This window comes from Sus scrofa, chromosome 6 (assembly GCF_000003025.6).
Source record: "Sus scrofa isolate TJ Tabasco breed Duroc chromosome 6, Sscrofa11.1, whole genome shotgun sequence".
Taxonomy (NCBI): Eukaryota; Metazoa; Chordata; class Mammalia; order Artiodactyla; family Suidae; genus Sus; species Sus scrofa.
In genome coordinates, this window is record NC_010448.4 from 55640565 (window position 1) to 55661610 (window position 21046).

The 21046-nt window shown below is 50.2% G+C and overlaps 2 protein-coding genes across 4 annotated transcripts; both read right to left on the minus strand.

Moving 5' to 3' along the window:
* Window positions 4063-8436, minus strand: KLK7 (kallikrein-related peptidase 7). 3 transcript variants are annotated; one of them, XM_021093277.1, is made up of 6 exons: window positions 8343-8436; window positions 7940-8070; window positions 7287-7446; window positions 6901-7148; window positions 6435-6571; window positions 4063-4847 (listed from the first exon to the last, which is right to left on the minus strand). In XM_021093277.1, exons 2-6 carry the CDS (start codon window positions 8010-8012, stop codon window positions 4692-4694), a joined length of 774 nt encoding a protein of 257 aa, XP_020948936.1. In that variant the 5' UTR covers window positions 8013-8070; window positions 8343-8436; the 3' UTR covers window positions 4063-4691.
* On the minus strand, window positions 14883-20022 carry KLK8 (kallikrein related peptidase 8). Its single transcript, XM_021094834.1, has 5 exons — window positions 19953-20022; window positions 19332-19491; window positions 18161-18420; window positions 15803-15936; window positions 14883-15077 (listed from the first exon to the last, which is right to left on the minus strand). The coding sequence occupies exons 1-5, from the start codon at window positions 20020-20022 to the stop codon at window positions 14922-14924; spliced, it is 780 nt and encodes a 259-aa protein (XP_020950493.1). The 3' UTR covers window positions 14883-14921.

Here is a 21046-nt window from a genome sequence, read left to right on the forward strand (position 1 = left end):
TAATGCCAGGTACACAAGCCCTTTAAAGTCGTCTTGTAGCCACGATTTTTTAAAAAGTAAAAAGAAACAGGAGGGGTTCATTTTAATATTTCATTTTGCCCAATGCATCCAATGCTCCTGGCCCCTTGTCTCTTGTGCTCCAGCGATGGAAATGCCTTAAAGTTCTCTTGAACCATGGCATGCTTGCTGACCTCTGGGCCTTTGCCCTTTGCTATTCCTTCCTCCCAGAATGCTCTTCCCACCTTCTCCCGGCACCAACAACTCGTCCTTCAAGTCCTTTGCTGCAATATTACCTCATTCAGGAAGCCTCAGCACCACCCAACTTCCAAACTCCTGCAGTTGGGTAAGGCACCCTCATCGACCTTCCTGCAGCAGGTGCCTCCTTCACGTCACCCTGGACGGTGACCATCTGGATCCACGTCCGTCTCCCCCACACTGTACCATGAGCTCCCTGAGGGCAGGCACTGGGTCTGACTCACCCCTCTGTCCCAAGCAATGGCACAGGACTTGGCCCAGAGGAAACCTTAGGAAATGGTGACCAAATGACTAAATGACTCCATTACGCCCACTCCTATTTTATAGAAAAGAAAACCAAGGCTCAGGGAAGGGAATTTAATTGCTCAACATCGAAATCCTGGGAGACAGTGGAGCTTGAATTGAAAGGCAACTTCCAACATGGCAGTGGACATGGCCCATCTCCTGGTGCCCCCATTGGCTCCACCTGACCACCAAAGGGGATGAGTGGATTGGAGAGGAGATGTTGAGAGCCCTGGGGGAAAGGAGGGAGGTGGTAGGCAGTGGGGAGTGGAAGAACCTCTATGAGAGAGAATGAAGTTCCCAGCTCTAGGTGTTTGCCAATGGCCTTCATGATTTTCCCATCCCCCCAAATAAGCCATGCATGCTTTTTTATGGGATATTTTTCTCTAAAGTGTCATGCTCTATAAAAGTCTTCAATAAAGAAAGTGGTTTTTTTTGTTTGTTTGTTTTTGTTTTTGTTTTTTTGTTTGTTTGTTTTTTTGCTTTTTTTTAGGACCACACCTGGAGCATATGGAGGTTCCCAAGCTAGGGGTCCAGTTGGAGCTACAGCCGCTGGCCTACACCACAGCCACAGCAACTTAGGATCCAAGCCGCATCTGCGACCTACAGCACAGCTCACGGCAACACGGGTCCCTAACTCACTGAGGGAGGCCAGGGATCGAACCTGCGACATCATGGTTCCTAGTGGGATTCGCTTCAGCCGTGCCATGATGGGAACTCCCCACAAAAGTGTTTTATAAGAAGACTTTATGGAAGTATAAACAGGGAAAAGAGCCAGAAGTCACAAAGAATAAAAACCAACACTCATCAAGCTTATTCTGTGTTAGATGATGTTTTAACACTTTCTCTTTCTCTTTTCTCTTTGTCTTTTTAGGGCTGCACCCGAGGCATATGGAAGTTCCCACGCTAGGGGTCAAATTGGAGCTACAGCTGCCAGCCTACACCACAGCTCATGGCAATGCCAGATCCTTACCACACTGAGTGAGGCCAGGGATCGAACCTACATCCTCATGGGTACTAGTTGGGTTCTTAACCCACTGAGCCACAAGGGGAACTCCCATCTAGCACTTTGGGAAGTAATGACCTTGAAGGCTGATAGCGTGCAGAACTGGGGTTTGAACTCCAAAAACCCAGTTTCTAGAGTCAGCATCTTTGACTATTACACTCTACAATTTTTCCAAAGAAAAAAGAAGTTAAAAAAAAAATTTTCAGGAGTTTCCGTTGTGGCTCAGTGGTTAACAAATCCGACTAGGAACCATGAGGTTGCAGGTTCAATCCCTGGCCTTGCTCAGTGGGTTAAGGATCCGGCTCGGATCCCTCGTTGCTATGGCTTTGGCGGAGGCCAGTGGCTACAGCTCCGATTAGACCCCTAGCCTGGGAACCTCCATATGCCACGGGAGTGGCCCTAGAAAAGGCAGAAAGACAAAAAAAAAAAAAAAAAATTTCAACAAGGGGAGCTCCCACTGTGGTGCAACAGGATCGGCAGCGTCTTGGGAGCCTTGGCACAGTGGGTTAAGGATCCCACTGTTGCCACAGCTGTGTCTTGGTTCACGGCTGTGGCTCAGATCTGATCCCTGGCCTGGAAGCTCCATATGCTTCAGGGAGGCCAAAAAAAAAAAAAAAAAAATCAACAAGAGAATGCTCTCAAGTCATTGCAAATCAATCCATTGCCACACAGGAGCTGCCCAGAGGCAGAACCAACTGTCTCTAGGCTGACCTAGTGCAAATGTGATGCGGTGTTACTATTTAAATTTTAGAATGAATATTGATTTGGGGGGTGGCTTGCTGGCCAGAGTTGGAAGTTGATGGAGCTTGATGGCAGGCACAGGGGTGTGGTCAGTTGCTGGAAGTTGATGGAGCTTCATTGAGGGGGGGTGACCAAATACTCTTGACGGCCCTTCAACCTGATGCTGAGGCAGGAGGAGGTGGGGTGTCGGGACTCTGGCCTGGGGAAGGAGGAGCTAGGGGCCAGGACTCCTGGGTCCGAGGGAGGAGGGGGGCTTAAGCTTCAGGTGTGCAGGAATGCCAGAGGAAGCTAAGAAATTCTGCAGTGGCTGCGAGGCCCGCCACCCGAAGAAGAGGGGGGTGGGAGAGCGGGAGGCCAGGAGAAGGGGGAAGCCGGTGGAGAGAATGTTGGCTGGGAGGGAGTTCTGGGGGAGAAACTGGAAGGACAGGTAGGAGGAGGGGTGAGTCCTGGGCGGGAGAGCATCCTTCTGTCAGCAGCTTCTGAGGACGCAGGAAGGCGGCCGCAGGGGTGGGGTCAGGCTGAGTCACGGAGGGGGGGGGTTCCTTACTCCTCCCTTTCAGAGACCCCTTCCCTGCCTTCTTGAGGATGGGAGCCCACCGACAGGGGTTTCCAGCACCCAATCTCCTTTGGCACCCAAGACGCTGTGGGTGCTTGCTTTTGGCAGGTGCTCATGGGACGCAGGTATCGTGTCTTCCAGCCAGCCCTGTACTTCACCCCAACTTTCTCCCTCCCTCTGTCACCTGAGAAATGCCCAGAAACACTTTCCACCCTGAGAGAGAAGCCAGGCACTCCTCTTTCCCTTTTACTTTCTCTGCCTTCCCTTCCCTCTCTCTCTTCGCCGCCCTTGTACAGAGGAGGAAAACCAAGAATCGGAACATGGAGAAAAATATGCCACGGAGCAGTGACTCAGGGCAAGAGACACGACTCAGACACATCGCCTTGCTGTACAGCAGAAACGGATGCAGCATTGTAAATCAACTATACTTTCAGGAAAAAAAAATTTTTTTTTTTTTTTAAATAAGCACTGCAGGAGTTTCCGTCGTGGCGCAGCAGAAACGAATCTGACTAGGAACCATGAGGTTGCGGGCTCGATCCCTGGCCTCACTCAGTGGGTCAAGGATCCGGTGTTGCTCTGAGCTGGGGGGTGAGTGGCAGACACGCCTGGGATGCCTCATTGCTGTGGCTGTGATGTAGGCCGGTGGCTGTAGCTCTAATAGGACCCCTAGCCTGGGAACCTCCATACGCCGGCAGGAGCGGCCCTAAAAAAATTTTTTTAATTAAAAAATTAAATAAAATAAAAAAGCACAGCAAAAGAGCTAGGCTGAAAATTCAGCAAAGCAAAGCAGGATTTTCTGTTCACTGTTGGCCCTGAGAAGACCAATACCAACCAAGCTAGGGGTGTATTTTAGATTAAAATACTTTGCATTTCTTTAGGAGAACAGCAAATGTTTTTAAAAAGAAGGTTCTCTTCCAGCTAGAGCCTCATATATGCTGTAACAATAGGCTAACCTACAAAAATTACTCATCGTAAATTAGTCAAATGTAAATTGATACATCTAACAGACTGACACTGTTTATTTCAGAATTGTTTGTCTCAAGAGCTCGTTGCTGAAAAAATAAATTATGTCATTTAAAAAAATCAGATGCATCTTTCCTTCCTGTCTCCCTCTCTTAAGGGTCTCCTTTTCTCCTCCTTAGATCTTCAGAGCTTATGCCTTCTTTGTTGTTCGGGTTATGAAAGGACACAGCCACAGAAAAGTAGATGACTACCAACGTATGCAGTTTGGTACATGTCCTTTTAGATTTTATTCTGTGAATATTTTCATTTTACATAAACAGGAGCACATACATACATATTTTTTGTACCTTCCTTTTTAATTTAACATCACGTAGCATAGACATCCTTGCATAACTCTGACAATTCTGCATAATTATTTCCTTAACAGCTTCATAATAGCCTTGCCCCCAGCTGGCCTATTGTTTACTTCAATGATCCACGGATTTGGGAGCCATTCAGTGTTTCCACTGTTTGGCTCTGATAAATAAGGTGATACATTCCAGCCTTGCTCCCCATTTTGGATTTTTTTTTAGTAGTATATCCCAGGATTAAACTTACTGGGACAAAGCTGGTGAATAAGAGTTCTGATTCACATTGCCCAATCACCTTCCATAAAAATTGTATAAATTTACAGGTCAGGAGGCCGAGAGTGCCCGTCTCACTGCATCTTTACCAGCACCGAGGTTTTTGTGTTTCTTGTTTTGCTTTGAGACTTGATCGACTTACACACATGGGATATTGCTGAGGTTTTGAAATGTCTTTGAGGAAAGGTAAAGTCAAGCATGACTGTAGGTCGATGTGAATTTCCTGTTCAGGGCGTAGGGATGCAGAGAGGGGAGTATGGAGAGATTAGCGATGCTTTCTCATGGTGTCGTTTATCCAATCGATGTACTTGCAGACTTGGGTATAGACACCTGGGTCGTTGGGTTGGCCGCAAGGGAAAGTTCCCCAGGACACGAGGCCTTGTAAGGTACCTTTGCATACCAGTGGTCCCCCGGAATCACCCTGAAGGAGAGAAAGCACAATTAGCTTCGTCATGAAGCCCCGCCCCGACAGTTGTCAGTCTTGGTCTTGCCAGACCATGGACTTCCGCCCCGGCCAATGGGGAGAGACTTTTTGTCTCTGGGACCAATGGGAGAGCAAGAATTAGAGCTATTCTAGGGAAGACAAACTACGTTCTCTGATTGGCTTGAGCCTTGGCCAATGGGGCCAATCATAGCAAAGGGGCAGGGCTTCCCAGGATCGGAGCCCCATTTCCTTCCCATCTTTTAGGAAGCTGCACCGAGTCCATGCAAGGAGGGAATTTTCTCCAGAGAATGAATACACGCAGCGTGGAAGCGGGATAGAGTGGTTCTCGAAACCAGGGGTGGAACCAGTGACATAATTCACAAGGCCCGGTGCAAAAAGAAAATGCCCGTCCTCCTGGTCAGAAAGTGTTAAGAATTTCAAGACAGCAAGAGGAGCACATTAAACCAAACGTGGGACTCTCCTGAATGTGGGACCCTGTGTCACTCACTGTACAACTTGCATATTCCTCACTAGGACCCTCACAAAGGGAAAAGAAGGATGCCCTATTCTCTAGGACACACATCCCTGTCCCATCACCCCTGTCCCTAACATATACGTCCCACCACTCCTGTAAAACTGAGGGTGGCAGGTGTGAGCAAAGTGGGGTTACGGGAAGAGAGGATCTCAAAGGGAAAAAAACAGCAGCTCCCTGGTGGCTCAGTCGGTTAAGGATCAGGCATTTGCACTGCTGTGGCTCAGGTTTGATCCTTGACCCAGGAACTTCCACATGCCACAAGAGTGGCCAGGAAAAGAAAAGGGGGGGATCAAAGAGGAAGAGAGGTAGAACAAAATATGGACAGAAGAGAGGGGAAGGAGGAGAAGGACAGAGAAGCAGAAAGTAGGGGCAGAGATGGAGGCAAGTTAAGAGCGAGAGGCAGGAGGGAGACCTGAGCTTTGGGCACAAAAAACCTCGGTAAAAGCAATAAATAATATTTTAATGCAATATTTTAAAAACTGAATGTAACCTGGACATTCCCACGATAAACACCGTATTGCAGTTTTAGATAAAGACAGGGATCAGTCCATGGCTGTGCTGAGACTTACTGAAGCCTGAGGTCGATGGGGAATTCAGTAAGTCTGATGGCTTTTTATTGACAATTCTGCTGTTCTGTTCATCGTACACTTTCAACATGGATCTTCTTAACAGTATTTCATTAGAAGGTGATTTAGCTGCATTACTGAATTGTTTTGACACTTCCTCCCCTTTAAAATTTGGTGGGTTTGAAGTCAGTGCCTCATGTGCCTCCCCGGAGTCCTGGCCCCACATTCCCCAGCCCCGGTCCCGGTCCCTCCCATTCATCTTTCTGCCTCATCCTCAAGGTTGTACCAGCACCCTACTGGGTGCCCACTATTGGTGTGGGGAGAAAATAGAGTAGAAAGAGCTAGAAAAGCCGGGCCTGGGGTGGGGGGTTGGCAAAGGAAAGTTCAGCACCAAGGTCAGGTCCCCAGATGCTGGAAGGAGGGGGAAGATGCTGGATGGGGCTCTGTGCTGAGTCCCGGGCCTGGAAGAAAAGGGGCTCTCACGTTGCAGGCGTTGGTCTTGGAGTTGGGGATGCCGGCACAGAGCATGGAACTTCCCAGAAGGTCCTTGTAAACCTTCTTGCAGTCCTGGGAGGAGATGAGCTTGACGTCTGTGCACATGAGGTCTGCTGGGAAGGTCACTGTGGGGTGGGGATGGGAGGAGCTGGTCAGTCAGAGGCCTGGGACAGTGGACCTGTGGGTGCTGATGGGGAAAGGATGTGGGTCCAGAATTTTGGACCCTGAAAGAGGAGGGGGGTGGGGGGCTTAACATTAGGGTCATGAAAAGGGGTTTGACTCCCTGTCTCTTGGGTCTGAGGGAGGAGGGGCTGGGGGCTGGATCCTGGGTCTGAGGGAGGAGGGGCTGGGAGTCTGGATCCTGGTCTGAAGGAGGTAGGCTAGGGTCTTGGGCTTTTGGTCTGAGGCAGGAGGGTCAGGATCCGGAGCTCCTTGGTCACTGAGGCAGCCTCACCGTCAGGGCTGGTGGTGGTGCCCCAGCCAGAAACGGTACATGTGGTCCCAGGGGGTTCACAGCGGGAAGGCAGGTTGACTTTCTTCACACTAGCTGATAGCCTGGCCGGGCGACTGAGCTTCACCAGCATGAGGTCATTAACATGGGTCTGTGTGGAGTAGCCAGGGTGGCGGAATGACCTCATGGCCCTGATCTTCTGGCCTTTCCTGTCATCCAGGCGGTCACTGCCCAGGTGGACGTTGTAATCACTGGGGGAAGGGAGTGACATTCCGAGAGAGACACTGTGAGTAAGAGAGGGGGACAGAGACCCAGGGAGAGGGAGACCCAGAGAGAGGATAGAGCCCCAGGAGACTTAGAAGTGCTCACAGCGCCCCCTGGCTACGTACTTCATCATGCAGTGGGCGGCGGTGAGCACCCACTGCTGGTTGACCAGCACACCTCCACAGTGCAGCTGATTGCCCTTGAGCAGAGCCACCTGCCAAGGGCGGGAGCCTCCGGGACATGGGACTCCATCAATAATCTTCTCCCCACTCTTGTCCCCCTGGCCTGCAGAGAGACATGGAGAAAAGTATGGGGAGTGAGTCTCAGAGGAGGGCTGAGTTTGCAGCACAGGGACATGGAGACAGAGATGGAGAGAAACTGGGGAGGCAGAGAGATGCGGAGAAATGCAGAGGCAGGAGTGGACAAGCATTCCGAGAGAGCAGGAGGTGGTGATGGAGAGAGAGAGAGAGACAGACGCGGCAGGTTCGAAAAACCCAGGAGGAGCATATCATCTCCGGGGGACAACCACAGAAGCTGATGGGAGAGACCCTGAGTGCAGGAGACAAGATCTGGGGCGGTGGGGGACACAGAGACCCCCCCAGGTGTCAGAAGGAAGCAGGAAGAGGCAGAAGAGTCTTGTCTGCTGGGGGAGGAAGCTGCTGGGAGGGGGGAGGAAGCTGCTGGGTGGGGCTGATGTGGGGTCCCCCCTTGGAGCGAGGCGCCCCGGGGGACGATGGGAGGTCCAGGGGTGACAGCGGGCTCCCAGACTGGCCCTCACCTTCCTGTGCAGCGGAACCCAGGGCTAAGGACAGCAGTAGGATCAGCCGGGGTGGAAGAAGGGGTCTTGCCATGGTGGCCTCTCTGTTTCTCAGGGGCTGCCAGGAAGACGAGGGGTCTTTTCTGCTGGAGCTGAGAAGGACAAAGAGATGAGGAAGCAGAGTTGTGACTCCCCAACCCCCTCCTCCCTGAGAATCCATAGCCCAGGCCCCCAGACGCTCCTCCCCTTGGGAGCCTGGAATCTGGGCTCCCACCCCTCTCTGTCCCTAAGTCTCTATCCCCAGTTCCTTTTCCCCCAAGAGGCCAGAAATTCCACACCTCCAGCCCCTCCTCGGTCAGAAGCAGGCACCCGGGACCGGGAGTCGGCTGTCCCGCCAGTCAGCCTAAGTGAGGCCCCTTCTCACCTCCGGAGGGTCCGATCTGACCTGGACGCCAGACTCGGTTGGGAGCCAAGCGTCTGCAGACGTGAGCCGGGCGGCCGTCTTATACCACGTCCGCCCCGTGCCCGCCCCCAGCGCCCCGAGGTGCAGGCGGAGACGGCTCCGGGACGCCTCCTTCCTGCCTCTGTGGTTATCTCGAACCCCTGAGGCAGCTAAAGCCCTCGGCGGCATTCTGCTCTTCTCCACCCTCCTCCCGCCCCCGTAGATTCTGGCACCAGCATCCCTCGGTGGCTGCTGTCGAGGGAGGGGCCGGGTGCTCCGGCTCGAAAGGGCAGGAGCTGGATTCGAGGAGCTGCAGAGCTCAAGGAAATGGGCTTTGGCTCATGTCCTCCTCCGCTGGGACCATTTAATTGCCCTCGACCCCTTTCAGGGAGGAGCTAGACCCTATACCCTAATTCTGACCAGCTTGTGAGAACTGGTTCAGGCCGGAAGCCAGTCACATTTTTGAACCTGAGCCCATCCCCAACCCTATTACAGGTTTGGTTTAAAAAGAAAACGCGGAGCTCCGGCTGTGGCTCAACAGAAAGGAATCCCACTAGTATCCATGAGGATGCAGGTTCGATCCCTGGCCTTGCTCAGTCGGTTAAGGTTCCAGCATTGCTATGGCTGTGGCAGTGGCGGTGGCTGTGGCTGGCAGCTGTAGCCCTGATTCCACCTGGGAACGTCCATATGCTGCAGGTGCTGCCCGAAAAACCAAAAAAAAAAAAAAAAAAAAAAAAAAAAGAGAGAGAGAGAGAGAAAATGCTTTCAGAGGGAAGGAAGTGAGATGGACAGGGAATTAAGAGCTAGTAGATGCAAACTATGGCCTTTAGATGGATAAGCAATGAGGTCCTGCTGTATAGCATAGGGACCTGTATCCAGTCTCTCAGGATAGACTGTGATGGAAGATAATATAAGAAAGGGAACATACATATAGATGTATGACTGGGTCACTTTGCACTACAGCAGAAATGGGCACAACATTGTAAACCAACTATTCCCTAATAAAATTTTTTTCTTTTTTTTTTCTTTCTTTCTTTTTTTTTTCTAGGGCCACACCCGTGGCGTATGGAGGTTCCCAGACTAGGGGTCTAATCAGAGCTGTAGCCACCGACCTACGCCAGAGCCACAGCAACTTGGGATCCGATCCGCGTCCGCAACCTACACCACAGCTCACGGCAACAGCGGATCCTTAACCCATTGAGCAAGGCCAGGGAGCGAACCTGCAACCTCATGGTTCCTAGTCAGATTCGTTAACCACTGAGCCACGATGGGAACTCTCCCCTAATAAAATATTTTTAAAAAGAAAGAAAATACGTTCCCTAACTCCCCCAGGATAAATGCTTACTGTTATTAATATAGTCTGTGTTCTCATATTGTACATAGGTTTTTGTTTTTTGTCTTTTTGCCATTTCTTGGGCTGCTCCCGCGGTATATGGAGGTTCCCAAGCTAGGGGTCAAATTGGAGCTATAGCCACTGGCCTACGCCACACCCACAGCCACAGTAATGTGGGATCCGAGCCCCATCTGCAACCTACACCACAGCTCATGGCAACACCGGATCCTTAACCCACTGAGAAGGGCCAGGGATCGAACCCGGAACCTTGTGGTTCCTAGTCGGATTCGTTAACCACTGAGCCACTACAGGAACTCCTGTACATAGATTTCTATACATTATGGATGTATAACAAAAACCTCTGTATTAAACATTATCAAACATAATCTTTTTCTTTACTCTTTAGTTATCTCTTTTAATGTATTTTTTATTCAAGTATAGTTGATTCACAATGTTGTGTCAATTTCTGCTGTACAGCAAAGACCCAGGCATATGTATACACATCCTCTATAAACGATCTTTTTTAAAATCTTGAACACAATTTTCCCTCTTAGTATATGTAGATCATTTCTCTTTCCTTCTTAAGGGTTGTGTAATATTCCACATAATGGTGGTACCTTGATTTATGCAAACTCTTTCAAATTGGAGGCCATTTGGAGAGTTCTAGTTATAAGACTGCTGGGATAAACTTCCTTGTACATTCATCTTTACTGGTTGTATTCATTCCAGAAGTATCTGTTGAGCACTTACTCTGAGCCAGAAGTTATTCTGGCTCCTGGGGACACAGCAGTCAACAATGGGCACAAAAAAATCCTCGTACAGGCTCTTGTCCTCATGGATGGAGACTGTGACTATGAAAACGGTATATAGGAGAATTCCCATTGTGGCTCAGCAGAAATGAATCTGACTAGTATCCATGAGGACGCAGGTTCGATCCCTGGTCTCACTCAGTGGGTTAAGGATCTGGCGTTGCCGTGAGCTGTGGTGTAGGTCGGCAGCTGTAGCTCCAATTTGATCCCTAGCCTGGGAACTTCCATATGCTGCAGGTGCGGCCCTAAAAAGCAAAATAGCAATAATAATAATAAATCAACAGCTAAGGAATCAGACAATCAGATGGAGCAGAATTTGAATATGGAGGGGTGGCTTTGGTATCCCCATGGCACAAACCCACAGTCTGAGGAGGAAATTTCCCTGGCACATCGTCGCATATGCTCAGAATCTCATTTGGCTCAAAATGAACTCAGAACTCCAGGGGCTTATAATGATATGTGTCCCTATGTTGGTGAGATGCCTATATCCCATCCCCCCGTGACCTTTGCGTTTAGTCCTTGCACCTGCTCCTAAGTCCCCCCCCCCAGACACACACCCAGCGTCATACCTCCTTCGCCCTCAGATCTGTGTCCTGGTCCTTTGCCTGATGACTCATTTTCCAGCTCATGATCACACCTGAGAACTGGTAACTGGCTGTCCTGCACCTGCGCCTTGCCCTGAGGGATCCTGGACACTGTGATCCTGGAACCTTCTCATTCAGCCCCTTGGGTTCCAAAGGCCCATCCTTTCTGACTTCCGGATTCCTTTCCCCTTCGTTCAAGAATGGCTCCTGGCTTCTTGGGGGAAGCTGCCCACCCCCTGTTTCATATAGTTCTTTTTTTTTAGGGCCTCACCCGCAGCATATGGAGGTTCCCAGGCTAGGGCTCGAATCGGAGCTACAGCTGCCAGCCTACAACACAGCTACAGAAACTCAGGATCCGAGCTGTGTCTGTGACCTACACCACAGCTCATGGCAATGCCAGATCCTTAACCCACTGAGCGAGGCCAGGGATGGAACCCGCATCCTCATGGATCCTAGTCGGGATCATTAACCTCTGAGCCATGAAGGAAACTCCTCATATAATTCCGATGAAACTGTCCGTCATGATTTTTCAAACTCTCCTCCTCCCTGGGATGGACACACAACCCAGTCAAGCCAACAGGAGCACTGGTTCATCCCTTGAAATAATGACTGATCCAATGGGTGGGCTCAGTTCAAGCCAGACAAATCAGAGTTCTTCCCTGGGATTCATAGCAGGATGCCAGGAGAAAAGAAAAAGAAATCTTATTACTACTGCGTTTGCTTATTTGGAACTGTCAGTAGATGCTTTATTCCCTTCCTGTGAAGAAGTCCGTCTACAGAGGGTGGAGTGAGATCCACAGGAGAAGGAAAGAGACAAGCAGAGATGAGACAGTTCATACACATGAGGAGAAACAGAGAGGGAGAGAACCAGGCAGAGTGACCAAGAGAGAAATTGTCACGGAGAGACGGAGAGAGATGACTGGCTTAAGTCATCAAGCCGGGCATTTGGGACTCTGATACCCACATCACTCCTTCTGACATTATGAATAATCACCAAAGCCTTCCTAGGCACCCACTCTAACCAATCCCCTCTTACATATAAGCCAGTTTGAACTTGGGGCTCTGCGCCTTGTATTCCTGACCTAAGTGGGTTCTTCCAGCTTTTGTCCATGCCGGGTGCTCTGATCTCCTACCAGACCCCACAATCCAGAATTCTATTCCTAAATTCCTGGTCAACCATTTACAAGCCCTTTCCCTTCCTTGACCTCAGCCATCCCGCCTCCTTCATACCCTCAATTAATCTTCAAGTCCTTTCTGGTTGACATTCCACTGGGGCCATTTAAATATCACCTGAGTGTTGAGATATTAAGCTATTATTATTAACACTGTAAGAATAGTAATATTGAAAAAGAATCTATCTTTTAGAGCAGAGGTTGGCATACTTTTTCATTAGAGGCCAGATAGTAAATATTTTAGGGTTTAGGGATCAAGAGACAAAATCAAGGATATTTCATAACAAGAGAGAAAATAAAGTTCTACATAGTGTTAATTAATGAAATTAAATAACGAAATTAAATAAAATGAAATTATACAAAATTAATGCAATTAAATAATGACATTAAATTAAATAATCATTGAATAAAAATTTTTGTCATACAGGTCTATTAATGAGAAGAATAGAATTCTTGGGGGGATAGTGTCTTGCTTGATTAGGGTTCAAAGTTAGTGTTCCCTATCATCAAATCTAATAGTAAAAGCTACTTTTAGCTTTGAGATTTGGCGCATCTGCTGTAGTTTTCCATTCCTCTACTTTCAAATCACATAATGAAAAATTTGAGAATGAAATGAGCCAAGATTTCCTTCAAAATATTTCAGTGTTCAGGAAGTGTGAGGAGGGGTAGGTGAAAGAGAGTTGGTTTTACACTGCTAATTGTTAAGCTGAATGGTGGTCCTGAGGATTCATTATTTTTTTCTATTTTGTATGTTTGAAATTTTCCTTAATAAACATAAAACAATTCTTTAGGTTGAGACCACCTCTGAATAACTCTCCAGAAATCCATCCTTGGCACGAGGGGTTTAGAACCAGGCATGAAAGACTTCCTTAAGATTTCTGGTATCACAGGCTTTCACAGAGGATTATGGAGGCCAATATATACGTGAGGCATCTGGTACATCCACACCCCTTGTGGAGAACTGCCCCGCCCACAGCCCTGGGTGACCATGTTGCATATCACATGACTCCAAATATTCAGTGATTGGAGAGGATTAGTCACCTGACCCAAATGCAGTCAAACCATTGGCCATTCAGTGACCTATGATGTGACTGGAGGAGAAAGTGGAACTGGACCACTTGGATTATCTTTCATAAGAAAACAGTCTCAGACATCCTAAGGGAAGCAATTGACGTAGTCGAAGGTGAAGTTCAAAGGTTGTGAAGTAAGGAGTTAGACTGGAGCAGGACATGAGGGAGCAGACACCATGAAAATTCAGGAATGTGAGGTAGAGAAAAGAGAGAGTCAAATAAGAGAATTAAATGGTTGGCTAGCAAGAAAAGAAAGGAGCACATGTGAAGAGAGATGAGATGACATGGAGGGGAGCCAGTCTCTATCCTATTGCAATTTACTGACAGCCTTACAATAACTCCCCCCTCTATCCATGTCTTTCCTAAGACAACTTACATTAAGCCTTTGCTCTAATGAAAACACCCCAAAATGTTTTCTCCACAATTCACTTTAGACATCACCAGTCACATGACTCATTTCCTTCTACCTCAGCAGTTTAACCTCCAGAGAGTCTAAGCTGTGAAGAAGATTTATATTTTTCTTGAGAGAAAAACAAAAATCTGTCTTTCGGATTGTGGGGGCTGTCAGTGTTCTATTTCTTCACCTTGGTAGTGCTTTTATGGATGTTCTCCTGCATGATACTCATCATACTCTGGCAATTTTTTAAATCAGGGAGGAGCAATCCTCTCCCCGCAAAAGCTTAGAAAGACTTTAGCTGCTTGGAAAATCTAAACAGAAACCCGGAGTTCCCGTCATGGCGCAGTGGTTAACGAATCCGACTAGGAAACATGAGGTTGCGGGTTCGGTCCCTGCCCTTGCTCAGTGGGTTAACGATCCGGCGTTGCCGTGAGCTGTGGTGTAGGTTGCAGACGTGGCTCGGATCCCGCGTTGCTGTGGCTCTGGCGTAGGCCGGTGGCTACAGCTCCGATTCGACCCCTAGCCTGGAAACCTCCATATGCCGTGGGAGCAGCCCAAGAAATAGCAAAAAACGATAAATAAATAAATAAATAAATAAATAAATAAATAAATAAACAGAAACCCCTTCAATGATGCCTTTTACAGGCCAGCCAATTGGCTGTTTGGAAATCCTTTTTTTTTTTTTTTTTGTCTTCTTTAGGGCTGCACCCGTGGCATATGGAGGTTCCCAGGCTAGGGTTTGAATCAGAGCTACAGCTGCTGGCCTCCACGACAGCCACAGCAATGCCAGATCCAAGCCACATCTTCAACCCACACCACAGCTCACTGTAATGCCGGATCCTTAGCCCACAGAGCAAGGCCAGGGGTTGACCCTGCATCCTTACGGATGCTAGTCAGATTTGTTTCTGCTGAACCACAACGGGAACTCCTGGAAATGCTTACATGTTGTCTCTACCCTGAAATTAACCTCCCATTCCTCCAAGTCCTTCCAAAACAGAAGGGGAGTCGTTTTGGCCAGTGGTCATGGCCCAAGGGGCATGGGGGGTCCTGATCTCTCTAGTTATCCCATCGTGGTCCCCAGCAAGGTGCAGTTCTTCTGCCCCTCCACCCCTCCCAGGAGGGCTAAAGCAAAGACAGGTAGAAAGCCAGGCCGAGGTTGCAAGTTTATTGAGGAGGATCCAGAGCTCATCTTTGGATCAGGCTCTTCTGCTCATGGTCTTCTTAATCCAGTCTAGGTAGCGGCAGATTTTGGTGTAGACACCAGGTTTCTCAGGCCGTCCGCAGGGGTCTGATCCCCAGGATGTGATGCCCTGGAGAACACCATCACATACCAGCGGGCCCCCAGAATCTCCCTAGAAGGAGAGAATAGAAGACGTTCACCTGGGAGTTCCTGTTGTGGCTCAGTGGTAATGAACCCAACTAGTAACTGTGAGGACGTGGGTTTGATCCCTGGCCTTGCTCAGTGAGTTACGGATCTGGTATCGTTGGCTTCCATGAAGGGGACAAAGCCAAGGGGAACCATGAGGACTGACGGTAGGTAGCAGCCAATGGGAAAGAGAGAGTTATATCTACGATATATCCGAAGATGTGTCATCTTGGGGATGGGAAGCTCATCGAGAGAGGATTAAGGTCATGGTGCCACTCCCTGGCCAGCTGGGAAGACAGATATTTCCTCAAGGAACCCATCAGAGGGGAAGGCAGCCATGCCAGGGAACCCAGTCGGGACCCTAAGAAAAGTCAGCACGAATTCCAGGCACTGACACTGAGCAAGAGGGCGGGGAGCTGGCATACTCTCTAGCCTCAGACTAACCCTTTCAACCCCCCTCACATTCCATGCCCCCTCCCCGCACCCTATCCTGCAGGCAAGTATCCCCAAGAAAACAGGAACAACAGGAACAGGAACAGAGGAACAGACCCGTGCTGTGTGACCTGCAGGGAGAGAATGCCTTCTCTGAACCTGTTTCCCACTCTGTTGAGATGGCGCAGGGGGGGCATGAGCCTTAGGGCTTGCCCTGCCGCCAAACCTCAAGATCCTCCAGTGTGCATGACGGAAGAGGGAGTTTCAGAAGTCACTCACCTGGCACGTGTCAGCCCCACTAATGTCGCCTGCACAGACCATGCTATCTGTGACTCGCCCAGGGTAGGCATCCTCACACAGCTTCTGAGAAACGATTTTTACTTGGGCGCAGTTGAGGGCGTCCGGAAAATTCTCTGAGGGGGCAGAGGTCGTAAGTTCCCAGAGAGAGACACACACAGTTCCCCCTCCATCCCTGTCTGGATGCAACCTCCCTTCTGTGTGTCCACAGTGGCTCGGGGCAGGGGGGTGGGGGGTGCTTTCTGACACATTTCACAGGACACCTCACTTCGGCATCACATCAAGCAAAGCTGTGGCCCCTGCTCTTTTCTGTTTCTTCATTTTGAGAAGAACGGTCGGACCCTCTCTTTTGTTTCTCTCCTGGAGTCATTTTCAAATTAAGGCTCAGGTGACTGGGGCACTTGAATATGCCCCCCTTGTGACACCTCGGACCCTTTCCAGTCTTCGCCTCCCCAGACTGCCATGTCCTCAATCTTAGCTAAATCCTACTTCTTCCAAATACCAACTCTTCCTGGAAGCCTTCCTAGACCATTCTAATTAAAACATGACCTCATTGACTGTTCTTTTTTTTTTTTTTTTTTTTTTTTTTTTTTTTGTCTTTTTGCCTTTTTCTAGGACCATTTCCCACGGCATATGGAGATTCCCAGGCTGGAGGTCTAATCGGAGCTGTAGCCCACAGCCTACACCAGAGCCACAGCAACGCCAGATTTGAGCCGTGTCTGTGACCTACATCACAGCTCACGGCAATGCCGGATCCTTAACCCACGGAGCAAGGCCAGGGATCGAACCCGCAACCTCACGGTTCCTAGTGGGATTCGTTAACCGCTGCGCCATGACGGGAACTCCATCATCAACTATACTTTGAGTAAAAAAACCAAAACCAAAACCACCCCCTCTCCTATCCTCTTACCCTCCGTGATATTTCATAATAGCACTTGACTCTACCTAATACTTCATTTGATATGTATTTATTTATCATCTATCCACTCCCTAGCAGCTGAGTCATAGCAGATTGTTCTCAGATAAGCATTGAAGTGATGATTGACAGAGGATTAAAGGAATAAATCTTTCTGAGGAACCTCTGAAGAGTAGCCTTGAGAGAAGAAAAACTTCTACGTGGTACCTCGAGGGGCCAGAAGCTAGGTGCTCGCAATCTCATTTAATTCTCACAACGGCTCTTTACCCAAGCACTCGTGCATCCACGTGCCTTCAGCAAATATTTGTTGAACACCTACCACGTACCAGCCCCCATCCCAAGCATTAAGAACACGCAAGGAAGAAAAGAGATGTAACCTGAGCCCTTGTGGAGCTTGAAAATCTATTGCTGAATTATCCCCGTCTTGTAGACGAGAGGCTAAGTGACGGGAAGGGACGTGCCCCCGAAAAAAGGGGCAGAGCCATGGTTTGAACTGACCTGCCTGATTCATGGGCAGGTAGGTTTCCACAGCCTCCCATTGTCTTAAGTCTGACAAGCAGTGACCTGAGTGCTGCTTTTGCTTTCCTGGCAAATCACGTCGCCTCTTCGAGCTGAGGTGCAATGTTTTTCATTCGGAAGCAGCGCAAACCTGAATTCTGAAGTCCCAAAGGGAAGACCTCAATGGCGCTACAGGCTTTTGGGTCCAGAGAGAGGAGGGACCAGGACCATGTATCCTGGCAGAAGAAAAGCCTGGATTCCTCTGTGTGAGGGCATCTGGGGCCAGAAATCTTGGGCTCAAGAAAAAAAGGGAGCCTGTTTTTCTGGGCCACGGAAGAGCCCATGTCCCACAAGTCTGTTTCAAAGATTATGTTAAAAAAATGTCTTGGAGTTCCCATTGCGGCTCAGCAGAAATGAATCTGACTAGCATCCATGAGGATACAGGTTCAATCCCTGGCGTCGCTCAGTGGGTTAAGGATCCCACGTTGCCATGAGCTGTGGTGTGGGTCGCAGATGTGGCTTGGATCCCACATTGCTGTGGCTCTGGCGTAGGCCGGTGCCTACTGCTCCAACTGGACCTCTAGCCTGGGAATCTCCATATGCCGCGGGTGTGGCCCTAAAAAGCAAAAAAAAAAAAAAAAAAAAAAAAAAAAAGCTCAAACTCTCCATTTTAAATGAGGGACGCATTCGTTCATCCATTCATTCACTCGCCCATTTTTTTGAGCCCTGTTTAACGATCTGTTCGTTTGCTTCCTTTCTCCCAGTACTTCTATTCCTAGTCTAGCCCTTAAGGTTTCCATCATGGACCTGCTGTGAGTCTTAACATCGCAGTCACATTCCCTCCTTTTATCTACTTCTAGAGGCAAAACTTTGCCAATGGCTTGGGGTCCACTGAGGCCACAAGCTCCTCTTCTCCCTCCCACTACCTTGGGGGCTGGTGATAGTGCCCCAGCCTGAGATGGTGCACTTCTGGCCAGCTTGAGGGCAGTGATCCGCCAGTTTGATGGGCTTCACTTTGGGCCCCAGGGAGGCCCGGCCACGTAGTCGAACGAGCATCAGGTCATGGCTGCGGTCTTCACTGCTGCTGTTGTAGCAGGGGTGTGGGATGGACTGCGCTACAGACATTTTTTGTTCTGGCCCATCCTTATTCTGCAGGCTGTGCTCTCCCAGGTGTACAGTGTATTTCCTGTAATGATGGGGGTAGTTTGGGACCCAGGCAGAGACCCGGGCCCCCAGCCCTCCTCCTCCCTCAGACCCAGGAATCAAAAAAAAAAAAAAAAAAAAAAGGAAAGAAAGAAAGAGAGAAAAAGAAAAAAGAAAGGAAGGAAGGAAGGAAAGAGCTGGGGACTGGGTCTCTGAGCAAGGTCTGAGGGAAGAGGTGGGGTAGTTTGGGTTGTTTCTTTTTTTCTTTTTTTGTCTTTTTAGGGCCACACTTGCGGCATATGGAGGTTCCCAGGCCAGGGGTCTAATCAGAGCTGCAGCCGCCAGCCTACACCACAGGCACAGCAATGCCAGATGCGAGCAGTGTCTGTGACCTACACCACAGCTCACGGCAACGCCGGATCCTTAACCCGCTGAGTGGGGATAGGGATTGAACCCGAAACCTCATGGTTCCCCGTCGTATTCCTTTCCTCTGCGCCACGACGGGAACTCCCTGGGTTGTTTCTTCTCACTGATTTGCTGATTCACTGATTTGCTGTCATGTATTTCATAATTTGGATACAAATAGATGTCCTGTTACATGCACTGCAGATATCTTATACTGTGGTTAATCTTTTCATCCTCTTAACGGTATCCTTTGATGAACAGAAGTTGTTAATTTTCTCTTTTTTGGCCACCCCGAGGCATATGGAGTTCCCGGGCCAGGGGTCAGATCCGAGCCTCAGTCTCGACCTAAGCTGCAGCGGCAGCCATGCCAGATCCTTAACCAACTGTGCCAGGGCGGCTGAGGATCGAACCTGTGTCCCAGTGTGCCCAAGATACCACCAATCCCCTTGCACCACAGTGGGAACTCCCCAGCTCTCTCCTTTCTGGGCAAAGCCCCAGCCACTTCTTTCCCCAGGCTCCAGCCCGCCTCTGTCCCAGGCATCCACTCACTCTTTTTTACAGTGGGCCGCTGTGAGGACCCAGTGGTCATCTATGAGAACACCCCCGCAGAGCAGCCGGACGCCCTGGAACAAGGCCGTCTGCCAAGGCTGCGAATGGGCCTGGCACTCCTGCCCCTCCAGCACCTTGGGCTCCTGTGCCCTCAAATGTCCTGCAGCAGGAGGAAGAGGGTTGTATCATCACCCTCTGGGGCAGTGCAGGGGCCAGGAAAAACCACGGCAGGGTCAAACGGATACACACACACACACACACACAGGGACACACACGCACACACACAAAACACACACACGCCCTCAGCTGTTTGCCTCCCGGCTTGCACCCGCTGCTACACAAATACACACGTATTCTCGGAGATGCCCGTGAGTCATCACAGGCAAAGTCACCCTCCAGAGCGGGCGTCCACAGGTCTCTATATACTCCCGTGGGTATCTGCGCCCCTCAGCAAGCCGATTCGGGCTTGGTGTTTTCACGCAACATGCAGCAGAACCTGCCACGTGGGTCCGCCTCCACCCACCCCCAGGAGAGCCCATGGAGGCTCCCACACGCGTGCTTCACATCTCCCCACCCACAGGCTCTCTCGGCGGCGCCGCCGATGCCTTCCAGCCCCCTCACCTGCTGAGGCTTCCAATAGCAAGAGCAGGAACGTCCAGATCCAGACGGCAGCAGGCGGGGGGCATCCCATGGTGGGGTCTGGGAGAGGAAGAGGGGCAGGGCTGAGAGAGGGAGGGGAGAAGACCAAAATCCTAGTGACCTCGAGATCTTGGGATTGCAGAGGAAGCAGAAAGTCCGGAGCTGTTCTTCTGGGTCCTGCAAGAGGAAGGGGCTGGGGACCCAGACCCTTGGCTTTCAGGAAGAAAGCCAAGGAGGGGGCGGAGCTCGATTCCTGCCTTCCTTGGAAGGAGGGAGGTAGGGTCGGGGTCTCCTGGGTCTGAAGGAAGAGGGACCTGGGATGGATCGGGATGCCTGAGGCTTGGAGAGCAGGATTCCTGGTCTCCAAGGAGCAAGGAATCTGAGGTCCCCGGCCCTGAAGGAGGGGCCCCCGGAAGCCTGATGCCTGTGTCTGAGAACCTTGGCCCGTCACCTTAAAGAATCCAGGGGGCGGGGTCACCTACTGAGTGGGACCCAGAGGAAGAGGCCCCAGGACTTCGGCTCTGCCTGCCTGGTACAAGATCCTGGAGCCTTTTAAGTGGGGATGCCCGCCTCCGCTCCGCCTCCTCCCACTCCGGAGCCGACGGAACAGCAGGGAACTGCAACCCTGAGTGAGGAGGTGCTGAGGGGCTTAGTGAGGACTCTTGAGGGAGGAGGGGTTGGAATTTTGAACGCCAGGTCCGGGACTGAAGACGCTTAAGTCTGTGACTCCGGAGTCTGAAACAGAAACGGGCTGAGGATCCTGACATCCTGATTCCCAGGAAGAGGAGGTGGTTGGGGAGCAGGACTCCTGGGGCTAAAGGAGGAGGGGACCGGACCCCTGGGCTCCTGAGTCTGAGGGAGGAGGGGGATGATGGCTTGGATTTCGGGTCTGAGGGAGAAGGCACTGGCAGCGGAATTCTTTTTTTCTTTTTTTGCTTTTTAGGGCCGCACACGCAGCATATGGAGGTTCCCAGGCCAGGGGTCTAATCGGAGCTGCAGCTGCCGGCCACAGCCACAGCCACAGCAACGCAAGATCCTAGCCGCGTCTGCGACCTACACCGCAGCTCACGGCAACG